The following is a 13,537-nucleotide window of genomic DNA, read 5'->3' as shown; positions in this document are numbered from 1 at the left end:
GAGCAGGATGGGTGTTGCAGGGCAGTCTAGGGCTGCATTTGGAGCTGTGCTCTTCTGGGGCTTTCTTGGTCCCCTTGTTTGGGTTGTGGGGGCTCAGGGTAGTGTTTTTTCTGATCCCACCCTGCTGGTTTGTGGCCAAGAAAGCCTGCAGTTCACCTTACCTCCAGGCTGGGAAGGGAACGCTTCCTTTGTGCTGACTACTTGGGGTAAGTGAGGGTGGTGTCAAGAGGCTTTCTTATTGCTGTATTTTGGCACAGTGCAGGTGTATGCCTGGAATGAGGAGAAAGGGGCAGCTTTGATGTGAAGTGTTGTCTAACGGCTTCAGTGCATCTTGTGTAACCAGGGGGCTGTTTGTATGACCTAGCAGTCACGGGCTTTGGTGGCGTGCCGTGCCTCGATCTAGATGGTCTTGGCTGCTGGGTCTTGGCTCTTCCCTCACACACCCCTGCTGGCCCAGACCCTAATACTGGCTAGGGCCTTTTTTCCGACAGAAGGGTAGGATTGTAGCGGACCCCGTCTTCAACGTGGGATGCTGAAACCTCTGCTGCTGTCTCCTCTTTCCCTAGATACCGAGGGGGAGGCACACGTTCTGCAGAATGACTCTGAGTGTGGGCTCTTGGTATCTGGGACTCCAGATGGCTCCAGGAAAGTATTGGTCTCCTATACTGGCTGTTATGTCTTTGAATGGGTGAGTGACCTTAGGGGTTCTGCTGGGACTGTGGCTACTGCTGCTCTGGCTGCCCTGACTGGTGTGGCTCTCCCCTAGGATGGCAATTACCTCATGCTGGTTGGGCTTGAAGGAACAGACGATGCTGGACAAAAGGTTCTTCATGAAGAGAAGCTGCTCAGGTGCCCTGTGGACCTTCCTGGTAAGACTGACAGCTCATTAGGAAGTCCCGCTTGTATCTTGTGGTGATGAGTGCCCTTCCTTTTGGATGTCTGTTCCTAGTCAGTCTGGGGCTGGGCAGAGGGACTTACTGCTGTGCAGAAGACTCCCTGGAGAAGGGTTTCAGACAGAAGAGCCACCAACTTGCTGAGGGCTTGTGCCTCCTCTGCAGGGTCAGCAGGTGAATGTTCCTTATGTTTCCTAGACATGTTCTGACTGCATCGATCCCTGCAAGTTCAGGGACTGAGCTGGAGATTGGGTACAATGATTTTTCCAAACTACCAGAGTTGATGCGGAATACTTTATCTTGACAGATCCCATACAGTCTAGTCTCTTGTGAGTGGCTTCAGGGGGAGTCTCTGTTCCAGGGAATGCAGGTCCCTTCTAAGCCGGCTTCCGTGCCAGCTCCAGGCTGTGTGTTTCACCCTCACTTGAGTCTAACTTCCCTCGATTTGCATGCAGAGTCACCAAGACATCTGCCAGCAGTGTCCTCTGTGTCTTTACCCCCCTGCTCCTTGTGCCTTAGCTGCAAACTCCTGCTGTTTCTTCCAGCCCTGGATGCTCCAAGCAGTGGTGTCTGTTCTGCTGTCCTCAGCCAAGACCGGCTGCTGTGTGCCTCCTTGCCTATCAGCCAGGGAGACTGTGAAGAGCGAGGCTGCTGCTATGACCCTAGGGACAGGGTGAAGCCTTGTTACTTTGGTAACACAGGTAAGCGTGCCTCCTCCTGGAGGAGCCGTGAACTGGGATTCCTTACTTCCCTGGTAGAGCAGTATTGGTGTGTACCGGTGCTGCTGAGTGCGTTCCTAAATGCAGGACTGGCTTCAAGGGTAGCCCTACAGAGCTGTGGTGGGTTGACCCTGGCTGGACACCAGGGGCCCAGCAAAGCTGCTCTATCACCCCCCCTCTGCACTGGACAGGGGAGAGAAAGTATAACTAAAGACTCATGGGTTGAGGTAAAGATCATTCACCAATTACCATCACAGGCAGAACAGACTCACCTTGGGGAAATTAGTTAAATTTATTACCATTCAAATCAGAGTAGGATAATGAGAAATAAATCCAAATCTTAAAGCACCTTCCCCCCACCCCTCCTTTCTTCCCAGGCTTAACTTCATGCCCAAATTCTCTACCTACTCTCCCCGCGCAACACAGGGGGATGGGGAATGGGGGTTGTGGTCAGTCCATCCCATGTTGTCTCTGTCGCCCCTCTCTCCTCACGGGGAGGACTCCTCACACTCTTCCCCTGCTCCAGCACGGGGTCCCATCCAAGCATGGGTCCCTTTTACGGGCTGCAGCCCTTCAGGAACAGACCGTTGCAGTGTGGGTCCCCCACACGGTCACAAGTCCTGCCAGCAAACCTGCTCCAGCATGGGCTCCTCTCCCCCTGGGGCCACAGCTCCTGCCAGGTGCCTGCTCTAGCGTGGGCTTTCCCACAGGGTCACAGCCTCCTTTGGGCATCCGCCTGCTCCAGCGTGGGGTCTTCCACAGGCTGCAGGTGGATATGTGCTCCACCATGAACCTCCATGGTCTGCAAGGGCGACAGCCTGCCTCACCATGGTCTTCACCACGGGCTGCAGGGGAATCCCTGCTACAGCGCCTGGAGCACCTCCTCCCCTCCTTCTTCACTGACCTTGGCATCTGCAGAGCTGTTTCTCTCACATATTCTCACTCCTCTCTCCAGCTGCAGTTGCTGGGCTGTTTTTTTCCCCCCTTCTTAAATATGTTATCCCAGAGGTGCTACCACCGTCACTGATGGGCTCGACCTTGGCTACTGGCGGGTCCATGTTGGAGCCAGCTGGCATGGGCTCTATCGGATGTAGGGGAAGCTTCTAGCAGCTTCTCACAGGAGCCACCCCTATAGCCCCCCTGCTACCAACACCTTGCCACACAAAACTAATACAAGAGCTCATGGTAAGGTCTCTCCCCATGCTTGCCTGGGGATCCTACGTGACTGCTCTTTCTGGTTGCACCTCTGTCCATTTGAGGCAATCCTAGATGAGAGGCCAGCAATGGTTTGCCATTGTTTTAGAGTACACAGGCATTAAAGCTGCATCCTGCGTGGGCAAAAATGGAGGGAGAAGGAGGGATGAACCTGGGATGTGAGCAAATATGATATTTTACTCAAAATACCACCAAACGTTTCCAAAGAGAGGTGGAAACTACTGCATATTGTATTCTCTGCAGTACTCACAAGGTCTCCGAGTACCTTGTGACTACCATCACAGGAATTGTATTTTACCTCTGGGACTTTTATATGACCATGATGCAGGGGACAAGAAATACCTACGTAAATGAAGATCAAGACAAGCGCTGCAAACCAGACATCCAAACACAAGCAAAGCCCGTGAGGACAAATAAGCCCAGAGGAGAGCCACCTGTGGTGGAATCCATTTATGAAAACCATCCACCCTGTCACTGAAGGAAAAGCACCGAGTAGGGGCTGTGACTAGAGATAACAGACACGATCCTTTTCCTGGAAACCAGGGGTCGCGCGGTTGCAGTTTATGAAGAAGAGAGTTTTCTCTTTGTGCGTACATGAAATTCTACAGAGGACAGGACAAAAGAGACTTTGGAGAGGGGAAGAACTTGTTTGCAGTGACGCCTCTGAGATGCAGAAGCTAAATGAGATTCCCCTGGAATACCCAAGGTCTCTGGGAGAGTTGGTTTTGCTGTCCTCCTAAATTTAAGTTCATTCATTTTAATAAATAACATCTAAATCCTCGCAGTGATTCTGATGGTAGGAAAGAGCAGCCAGAGAGTTGTTTGCAGTCCCCATGGCTCAGGTGGCTGAGCTTCTCCCAACAGCCTGCAAAGACAGGGATGCACTCTTTTCATTTAGCAGAAGGAGTCCAGACCATAAGGGAGATGAAGTGATATGCCCAAGAAAAGTGGGAAGAGAATACAACTCCAGCTGCAGAACTTACCCCCTGTGATGGCAACTTCCCGTCATTCTCAGCTGTTCCTTACCCACCATGGGGCGGATGGGGTGCTGCCCCAACCCAAAGGAAATAATGGCTCAAATAATCATAAAAAGATTTTTCTTTATTGGGTCATTAATGTACACACGTGCAGCGCTAACCATCTGCAAAGCATGCTGCTCTTGGTGGGACACATGCTGCAGGAGAAGCAGGTCGTGGGCAGCCATGGGAGCTGTGTGTGTGAGAAAATCAGCTATTTGATGCAGCCATTGCACTCAAGGAGCCCACAGAGAGAGCATCAGTGCAACAGGTTGCAATGTCACCCAGGGCCTCCCTGGGATGTGGTAGAGCAGTTCCAGGAGGCTTTGAAGGTGCCTACTCTGTGCACCTGTGTTTGGGCTGTCTTCCTGGAAGCCTTAGGGAGGTGCGCCAATGCTTCTGCCATTGGTTTTAGTAAGGCAGATGTAAAAGGAGTAGCCAGGCTCAGGATACCGTGGAAAGAGTTTCTGTGCTTTTTAGCGGGGGACAGCACAGAGCTGGTAGGCAGGAGGTACGTTGGTTGTCCCACTCAGTGTTGGGGTTATGCTGAGTTCCTGGGGGTCAACGACAGGCTTCAAGGTAAAGTTCTGCAAGATGATGGCCATGAGTAGGAATATCTCCATGCGTGCCAGGCTCTCTCCGGGGCATATTCGCTTCCCTGGAAGTGAAAACAGCAAATAGTGCTCGACGGGTGTTGCCAAGTAGACAAGAGTTTGTACTAAGCAGGTATGTTAGGCAGCTTTATTTACCAGATACAGCTCCAGCAGTGAGACGACTGTCGGGATTACTAAGGACGTTTGCAAGAGAATAGTTTGTTGGAGAAAGATGGACGCCCACCCTTGGCAGTTTGGTTGGGTGTGTGAAGGAAGAACAAGAGCAGAAGAAGTCTTGAGCATAGAGGGGGCGTCGCAGAGGGCAAGGTGAGAGAGAGTAAGGGCACATGAAGCACAGATGAGAAAACAGAGGGTAGGGGCTATTGGTAGGTGAGTGGTTGCGTGTAGCCCGAGAGGTACTTAAGAGGTGCTGGGAAAAGTGCAACTACCATGGAAAGAGAGGATGGTTAAGGATGACTTTGGTGGTTGTGTCGGAAGGTGACAGGTTTTTTAGAAAGCGTCAATAGATCCCATTCACATCATTACATCGGCAACTCCCAGTAGGAGGTTTGAGAAGCCTCCAGGCCTGAACACGATGGGAGGTGCAGCTGGGGAATGGAGCATCAGGGAGGGGTTATCCAGAGAGCAGTGAGCCCTATGGAAGCACCGGTGGGACCACGCTGGGAAGAGGGAGTGTGTGTTATAGGGAAAGGCAGAATGGTCCCCAGAGGGGGAGGAGGACGACGGCGACAGGGAGAGGAAGAGAGAGAAAGCCAGTGCTTTACCTGCTGAGAAGGGCATGAAGAACTCGCTCTTCCTAAAGGTGCCGTTCTCGTTCAAGAAGTGTCCAGGGTTGAACTCATTTGGGTTTGGAAACTCTTTACTGTCGTGGAGGACAGAAGTGAGGACAGGAAAGATTGTGGTGCCCTGAGATAACACAAGGAGAAGAGCAGAATATGAAGGGGAGGTGAGTTAGGTCACTTAATCCGACTGCCTGCCAAGTTAAGACTGAGCATCCCAGCACAGTCCTACTAGTGCCTTTGGTTTCCTTTTGGGGACCTTGCCTTTGGGGAGGCAGCTTTAGGGAGAGCCTGCTAGATGGGACAGCAGGGACAATTGTTGGCTGATCTTCCTGAATGCTCCCTCTCACTTTCGGACCATTTATCCTCACTTTGCTCTAGTCATCTGGGGACACCCCACCTAATTCTTCCTCTTTCTCAGTGTTTCACCCTAATGAACTTGTAGATGTTCCTTCTTTTCTGTGAGCCCCGAAAAGCAAAAGGTTGCTTTCCCGTCTCCTGACAAATTTCTTCTGCCACAGTCCTCTTCCTTCCCTCTTCCTGACCAGCCATTGGTGGGGGTGTGAGATAAGTAATCCAACAGTGATGACACAAGAGCCATCTGCTAGAAGCTGAGCAGGTCCCTGGGTCCTGCCTTTTGATTTTACACAGACAGCTGAAAATTAAAAGGCCAACAGCCTGTGTGCTGCTGTTCCCCTGCTGTACACAGTCAGCCAGAAGAGCAACGAGCGCTGCTGCGACAGGCCAGGCCATGGGTTGCTGTAGCCCATCAGCCTGCCTCTGGCAATGGCCAGCAGTGACTGCCTCAAGAAGTGTGTAAAAACAGGCAAAGAGGTTTTGCTCGTTCCCTTGATTGCAAACGTAGTCTTCAGCACTTTGTGGCTCTGGGGTTTTCTGTGCTCAATAACCACCAACTGACTTTGCTTCCAGGCATGCGCACAGGCTCTCCTGGAGGGTGGTGAGCAGTTCCATGGCTTTGCTGCCTTTTGTGTGAGGAGTCACTGCTCTGTTTTTTTTGTGAACCCACCGTGTTTCTGCAGATGGATAAAGCTGCGGAGCAAGTGAGCAAAGGTGTTGGGCAGAGCTACTGTTCCAGTCTTGGCCCACGGAGTGGCAGCAAGGGGCTGCAAGTGAGCTACAGGAGCCTGAGGATAACACCTTCCTGAAGGGCTGGGTGATACTAGGTCAGGCCACTGCACTTCTAGCTTCTGGCTTGTAACTGCCAGCCTAAGAGCAAAAGTGCTGCCGAACTTGAGGGACCTTGCCCACTAACCTTGGGAATGACATACTCTCTGAAGCAGAGGTCTTTGGTCACAGCGCGAGGGACACTCAGGGGGACGAGGGAGATGAAGCGCTGGATTTCATGGACCACCGCATCTGTGTAGGGCATCTGGGTCCGGTCAGCCACGCAAGGTTTTCGTGATCGTCCTACTACCCGGTCAATCTCTTCTTGAACTTTCTCTGTCATGAGAAGCACAAACCATAAAATGGGTAAATAAAACCAAACCTACCTAAACAGGTTGCCCTAAGCTGCCCACAAATCACACATCACAGGTGACAGGAGCACTGATGTTGGTTTTGGTGTCGACTAGAACACAGTTCCACTGCGGCCCATGCAAAGAATGTCCTCCCAGTGACTTGACTAAATAGGAGTACTGGGCGGTAAAGACACACAGTCAAGTCCTTGGCTGTGAAGGGAGTGCAGCTGATGATGATGCCAGTGAAGCTGAGGGATCTCTAATGCCTACCCTGGGGAATGACAGTGCAAGGACTTTGCCCATTTGGGTAAAATGTGCGAGAGAGAGGAGGAAAGTTGGGAGAAGGATACGGTGCTAGACGCGTGCCCAGCCCAGGGGAACAGCTAGAGAGGAAGAGGTCACAGACTGGTACCTTGTATCTTCGGGTATTTGAGAAGAAGCAGAAGCCCATATCTTACAGTCGTGCTAGTTGTCTCAGTCCCGGCAATGAACAAGTCGAAGGTGCTGGTTATCAGGTTCTTCATGTGGAAACTGGAATTGGGGTGCTCTTTCTCCTAGGGAAAAGGCTGGGCTGTTTCTCTGGCTGGGCTGAGAAAAGTGGCCCTTTCTTGTGTCATCCCAGGCCTTCTTTCTCACCCAGAGCTCTTGCATTTCTCTGCTAAGCTGCAGCAGCCACCTGGGACATTGCAATGCTCTCTTTGTGCAGTAAGCTCAACACCAGCGCGGCCTTCTTTCAAGCTGTGCACCAAATGGTACGTAGCTGCATGTCTGCCCTTGCTGTGCTAACTGCTTTCCAGTGGAAGAACTGCAAGACCAGACTGCACACATCCCTGTGTTTCAGTGAGAGCAGATGAAGGTCTTGCTGTCCAAGAAGGTGCAGGTAGGGGCTGGTGAGTGTGCAGACCCAGAGCTATAAGCTCTAGCACAGGCAATATCTGGGGTATTGCTGGTGCCTTCCCACTGCACAGCCTAGCTGCCTGGGAAGGGATCATCCCAATGCCTGTGTTACTTAGGAGAGGGAAGGGGCTCAGTGTAGGTGTGTTGGGGATGAGCTGGGGCTGTACGCTGTCTCCTTACCTCCTGCATTTTGGTGAGGAAGCAATCAATGAAATCCTGAGGGGAGCTGGGATCTAGGGTGGCTTGGTGTATCTTCACCTCCTCTGCCACAAAGGCTTTTAGAGCATCAAATTCTGTGAATATTTTGTTGTGTGGGCCAGGCAAGTAATCCAGGATATTTGAGAACATCTGGTAGAGCTGGAAAGAAAGAAACAGGAGGGTCCCTAGCATGACCATTGCCCCATCCTTTGATATTACCAAAAAGCCTAGGAAGTTCACAACCCTCTCAACTGAGACAAGCAGAAGGGCGGTGAGGCTGGGCAGTCTGACAGGGCAGTAGGGGCTTGCTTAGTGGTAGGAACCTTAGGCAGAGAAGAAGGGTGTCAGGACTAGGGGGAAGCACCCTCAGCTCTCCATTGGTGAGGCTGCGTCTTGCTCTTGAATGAATTCCCTCCTGTGCAGCAGAGCACTGACGGGGTCCTACTTAGAAAACTGAGATGGGACTTCACTGGGAGGAAGGCTCCCTGCTCCCCTAGGAGAATGTTGACACACTAAAATGCCTACTGGATTGTACCTGTCCCCAGTAGGAGTTCGACATCTCAAAGATGTTGTTCATGTTATTCATCAGGGCCAGGAACTTCTTGTCTTTATAGTCATATCGTCTCCCAAAGACAATGGAGCATATGATGTTGGAGACAGCACAGCTCAGCGTGAAGGTTGGGTCAAAAGGCGTTCCTGGGATTTCAGAAAAGTTACAAACCATAAAGAAAACCAACTATGGCTACTCATGGCTACTGTGGGTAACCTGGGCTCTGGCTGTTAGTGGAAATACCAGAACAGAGTCTCTGAACGACACAGAAGGGTCCCCAAAAAGAACAGTATGTGATCACGGAATTATTTACTGCTCTGTAACGAGGGGCAGTTGGTGCATGGACAAAGCACGTGCTAATTCTATTCTATGCTAAAGACATGGGTCTCCCTTAGTACAGTCCTTTTTCTTGCAAACATAAGCTATATTGAAACTGTAGCATACCCTTTGTTTTGTTGATCTCTTCTAGCAAGTGCTCAGATTCCTCCTGGATCCTCTCTTCAATGCTCCTCTTCCCCATTCCAAAGTTGCGCAGAGTGCTGAGAGCAAACCGACGGACTTGTAACCACTCCTGGTTGTTGCTAAAAATAATCCCTGCAGAGGAAGAAGGAAGAGCAAAGACCTGGCTTGGGTGTGCTGGGTGTGAGATGAACAGAGGCTCACAGCGAGAGCGAATCCTGTCCCTGGGAGAGCACTGTCACGGTAGTGTCATAGAGTACTGTGGTTTGGAGACACTCTATGGAGGTACTGTAGTCCACCTGCCTGCTTTTGGCCTTCTCCACCACATGCCCAACCTCCTTGTGAACAATTCATCGCTCGTATCTGCACATAATTCCCCTTGCTGCAGCTGGGGGCTGTTGCCGCTTGCCCTTTCACTGCACATCACTAAGATCAATCTGACTCCATTTCTCTACTACCCGCTTTGGGTGATGAAAGGCAGCAATTACAGCCCACTCTGCCTTCCCTTCTCCAGGTAGGACCCACCCACTCTCCACAGTCCTCCCTCCTGCGTGGTACATTCCAGCCCTGATCTGCCAAATGAATGCTCAGCCCTTCCCTTCTCCTCAGAAGGAGCTCACTCAGCAAACATACCTAATCCGTTGTTCGCCCTGTCTCCTATTGGCATGTGTCCTCTGGCAGCAAACTCGTCCGCGCGATCAACCAAGGCTTCTTTCACCACATCATGTCCGTGCAGCACCACCACTGGGTCAGAGCCCAGGTGCACTGTGAACACTGGTCCATACTCTTCACTGAGCTGTCAAAATGCAAGACAGAAGATGGCCATGGAGCAGAGCGGGAGGAGGAGTTGAAAAGTGGCCTTGCTGCTGCATCCCACGGCAGGCGGTGCAGCCTCACAGACCAGCAACGTCAAGTTTTCGTCCTCTCCTGACAAATATAGGTGTGGAGAGGGTTCCCAGCTATCAGGCCCTGTGCAACAATGACAACAGCAGTGCGGGGGAGCAGCTGAGATCCTCATGGCTTTTCTGCTCCTCTGGGATAGCTGCTTATCAAGCTATGGTCACAGACTGTCCCCACGCACAGGTCCCACACACTTCTTGCCCACAGAAGAAAGTAAGAGAGAAGAAGAAAGTGGCCTCACCTTCTGGAGGGTTGTGGCCAAGTCCTTTGGTTTCACCTGCAGCAAGTTACCTAGGATGGGAAGGGGAGCTGGTCCCGGAGGCATCTTCCCCTTTCCAGACCTCCCTCTCCATGCTGTGATGGAGAGCAGGCAAGCAATGCAAACCAGGAGGACAACAGTGGCTGCTCCCAGGAGCTCCATTTGCTTCTGTGGCTCAGGAGGGAGTGACTCTGGCTGCCGGAGCCCGAGCCTATATACCGAAGGGCTATGTTAGCTATGCTGGCTATGTTACCTCAACAGCAGGTTTTGGATCACGTGGCTGAGTCAGTCAATATTAGTAGTCAATCATTTGTTTGACTGCCCTGTGTTATGAAACTAGGACTTCTCTCAGTGTTAATTGGCCATCAAAGACACACCTTATCTCAAACAATTGCAGAGGCCAACTGAGGTTAAGAAATTTACAATGTGTTCATAAAACTTGTTTTGTTTCATCTAAAGTTTATTATTAAAGAGGTCACACTAGGGGCACACTCTTTGACTCAGGCGCTCCTGGAAATCCACTGTCACGAGAGTATCTTCGAAGTACTTCAGTGCTGTTTGCATTTTCTGTTCTTTGGTATTAATCGTACAAGCTCTCAGTGGGGTGAGCCATCCTTGCTTGTTCCTGAAGTCTTCCTGACATTATCAGTGGAGTTCGCACTGCGTGTGATGTGCCAAAAAACATACTGACGTGTTCTCCTCAATGCACAGCAATTGCCTCGGTCTCTCTCCCTAGAGATGTCTGGCCTCACAGGAGGGGAAAGTATAAAATATCCGTCTGGCAAGGGCAGAAAGGTCTCCAGACGTCACAATAGATGAGAAAGGATTTGCCGGGAGAGATAAGAAAAAGACATAAGAAAAGGGGACTAGACCTTGGGACTCTGACCTGTTTGAGGTCTCCTAGAGGAAAGGGTGAGAGAAGCAGGTAGAGAAGAGAGAAATCTTGAGATGGGTCTCTTGAGAGGGTCTCTGGGCAATGGCTTCCCAAGCTGAGCCAGAGGTGCGCTTGTGAGAGGCTGGGTATAGGTCAGTGCAACCTGGCCACTACTCCTTGCACTTGCAATGACCCAAGCAGCGCACCCAAGCTACTGCTAGAAGCTGGCACGTACGAGTTCCCTGTTTAGTTGTTGTCTGACTCCAACATGAGGAACTGCTCCCCTGGAAGGGCCAGAGGTGCTCTGGGAGACTGCAGAGCATGTCTGGTGTGTTGCAAGGGCTTCAAAAAGAGCTGGGGAGGCTTCCTGCCCACTCTGGGGCTGTGTACCTGCGAGGTCCCAACAGCAGTGGCAACGGCGGGTAGAAAGGACCCTCAGGGCTGTGGCACTGCCTGTGCTCAGCTCGCTCAGTCTGGCCATATCCCTCTGTCTTTCCTGAGCTGCGACGCTTCTGCAGGCAGACAGGACTCATCCCACTGAGCGGAAGGTGTTGCGAGGATAGGGGACGTGGGACTTGGTGGGAATCAGCGAGGGGCCTGGGTGAACCAGGTGCTTGGTTGGAGTGTGCTGGGTTTGCTGTGCCGCAGCGTGTTAGCGTGAGTTTCCCCTTCACTCAGAGGAGCTAGCGAAGTTTTGCAAAAGTTTCTGCAGCTTCCCCGTAAGTTCTTACGTCATCCTTGCTCTCTTGCATTGGTGCAATAATTTGCTAGCTGTTCGTTTAAAATGTCATTTCACTTCTTAAAGACCTGTACTTGATACTTTGGTGGAAAAACTGAATTGCCAACAAGTTTGGGCTAGTTGCTTATCCGCTGACGTGAACTCCTCTGCATCGGCTCAGATGTTGCCAGGGCAGTTCATGGGAGTTCATGTCGCTCTGGGTGAAAGCGGAGTTCATGGGAGTTTACTTGGCTACAGGAGGCCTCTCTGCTGCCTGAGTTCATTGCCTTGCCACCTTCCCTGTAAAGTGCCGTTGATCCTGGGGACGAGGGCTTACTTCCTAGCTCTACCTCATAGTTTGAGACACACTTTGGGCAAGAGCCCTGGAACTGGGAATACTTTCAAGCTTTCTCATTTTTGTCAGAATAAAATCATTATATTCCAGATATTCCCACCGCCCTGGCAGACACACTGGGGGTTTACAAGGGAGGAAAACACATAAGACTAGTCACTCAGACCCGTCCCTGTGGGAAAACACAGACCTTTTCATGTCACAGTAGTATTCCAGGGTTTTCCGAGTACTCACTTCTGTTTGCAGATGCTAAGAGTAGGCAGGACTGCTCTGTCCTCTCCGTTCACGTGAAAGTCCAGGAAGGCCAGGCTGAAATGCCCTCCTCTCCATCTTCACCAGGAGCTTTGGTTTTAAGTTAATTGGAGGCACCTATTGGGGATAGTCAAAGAAAAGGCTGCCAGTGTTGTAGCTTTTTCTCTTTTTTTCTAAACTAAAGCACAAGCTTGAAGCAAAACTGCCATGGTTGTGTAGAAGGCTTACTGCCTGAGCCTTCTCTTTTTGGACCTTGATTCAGAAGGTGGCACTGCAAAATGCCTCTCCTGCCCACTGTGCTGCCAGCACCCCTCATCCCCGGGAAGCTTGGTGTGGATGTCCCTGCTGTCGGCAAATACTGTTCACCTTCTGTGGAGGATTGTTTTGACCGAGCCTCTCCTCCATGCACTGCCAGTTTGTGCCACATATGGTGCACAGTACAAGCCAGACACTGCGATCTCGTCAGAGGCACTCCCACAATGCGCAGGGCGTTTTCTACGCCTCTTTCCAGCACTTCTTTGTGGTGGTGCTTAATACTTACTTTTCTTTCCACAGAAGCTCTAGAGAGCTTTCTACAGCCAGGGCTACTCCTACACTGCCGCTATGTCTGTCCCAGTCTCCAGGCTCAAAATTGTTAGGAGGAGAGGATTCTCCTGATGGATATCCCAGGAAGATTTTAGCTTGCTGGGGTCAGCTTCAGGCTAGTGGCCTACAGAGATTTGTTGCCTGCCCTACCTTCATCTTCTGCGTCGTCCTGTTTGTGGTGGTCTTGAGTGCTAGCTAAACTGGTGCTTACAGCTGGGTCACTGTACTGCGTGAGAACTATTAAATGGATGAGGAAGAGATTTGCGAGGAAGAGAGACCTGCCTGTTTCCTCTCAGCCAAGCTGCTTTCCGCTGCCTATCCCAACTTCTTCTGAACAAAGCATCTCGTTTCCGTGAATTTCAGGCTCATTTTCATCACCTCCCATCTCCACGTCCTCCAACACAGCTGTCAAGTGTCTGCGCGTCGAAATTAGGAAAGGGCACTTACCTGAAACCGTTCTCAGCACAGGTATTGCCTGGGGGATCTACAGCGTTCCCAGTGTTGTTTCACAGAGAGTTATTCTTCACGTACCTGTAGATACTTTTTCCTATGAGCATAAACAAAGTATTGGTGGGTTAAAGTGTAATGAAAGCTATCTCTATAGCTCCAAAGTGCTTCATTTATTTGTTATTTTTTACCCATTTATCAGCAGATAATGCAGTGAAGTGAAGCATTCAGCAGTCACACGGTGGCTGTGAGATTTGGGCAAGCTGTCCTGGCACAAGCTTCTACAGAGATGAAGCCTCCCTCCCTGCCAAAGTCCAAATGTTTTCCCCAGG

General features: G+C 51.0%; 2 protein-coding genes across 8 annotated transcripts; one reads left to right on the top strand and one right to left on the bottom strand.

Moving 5' to 3' along the window:
• On the top strand, nucleotides 1–6,436 carry LOC141744916 (zona pellucida sperm-binding protein 4-like). Of its 5 annotated transcripts, none has more exons than XM_074591819.1 (5): nucleotides 1–206; nucleotides 567–688; nucleotides 767–869; nucleotides 1,439–1,594; nucleotides 6,277–6,436. In XM_074591819.1, the coding sequence occupies exons 1-5, from the start codon at nucleotides 8–10 to the stop codon at nucleotides 6,282–6,284; spliced, it is 588 nt and encodes a 195-aa protein (XP_074447920.1). In that variant the 5' UTR covers nucleotides 1–7; the 3' UTR covers nucleotides 6,285–6,436. The 5 variants fall into 5 exon arrangements, with proteins under 5 accessions (XP_074447920.1, XP_074447916.1, XP_074447919.1 ...); XM_074591815.1 differs by having other exon boundaries at nucleotides 6,167–6,436; XM_074591818.1 differs by lacking the exon at nucleotides 6,277–6,436 and adding an exon at nucleotides 3,156–4,262.
• LOC141744915 (cytochrome P450 2C8-like) lies at nucleotides 3,908–12,173 on the bottom strand. 3 transcript variants are annotated; one of them, XM_074591813.1, is made up of 9 exons: nucleotides 12,156–12,173; nucleotides 9,452–9,614; nucleotides 8,804–8,953; nucleotides 8,345–8,505; nucleotides 7,792–7,968; nucleotides 7,127–7,268; nucleotides 6,510–6,697; nucleotides 5,222–5,363; nucleotides 3,908–4,501 (listed from the first exon to the last, which is right to left on the bottom strand). In XM_074591813.1, the coding sequence occupies exons 2-9, from the start codon at nucleotides 9,483–9,485 to the stop codon at nucleotides 4,320–4,322; spliced, it is 1,176 nt and encodes a 391-aa protein (XP_074447914.1). In that variant the 5' UTR covers nucleotides 9,486–9,614; nucleotides 12,156–12,173; the 3' UTR covers nucleotides 3,908–4,319. The 3 variants fall into 3 exon arrangements, with proteins under 3 accessions (XP_074447914.1, XP_074447912.1, XP_074447913.1); XM_074591811.1 differs by lacking the exon at nucleotides 12,156–12,173 and adding an exon at nucleotides 9,960–10,461; XM_074591812.1 differs by lacking the exon at nucleotides 12,156–12,173 and adding an exon at nucleotides 10,010–10,133.
• Nucleotides 12,174–13,537: the final 1,364 nt, after the last annotated feature.

The sequence above is a fragment of the Larus michahellis genome, chromosome 6, assembly GCF_964199755.1.
Source record: "Larus michahellis chromosome 6, bLarMic1.1, whole genome shotgun sequence".
NCBI lineage: Eukaryota > Metazoa > Chordata > Aves > Charadriiformes > Laridae > Larus > Larus michahellis.
This window is presented reverse-complemented; position numbering and strand designations above follow the sequence as displayed.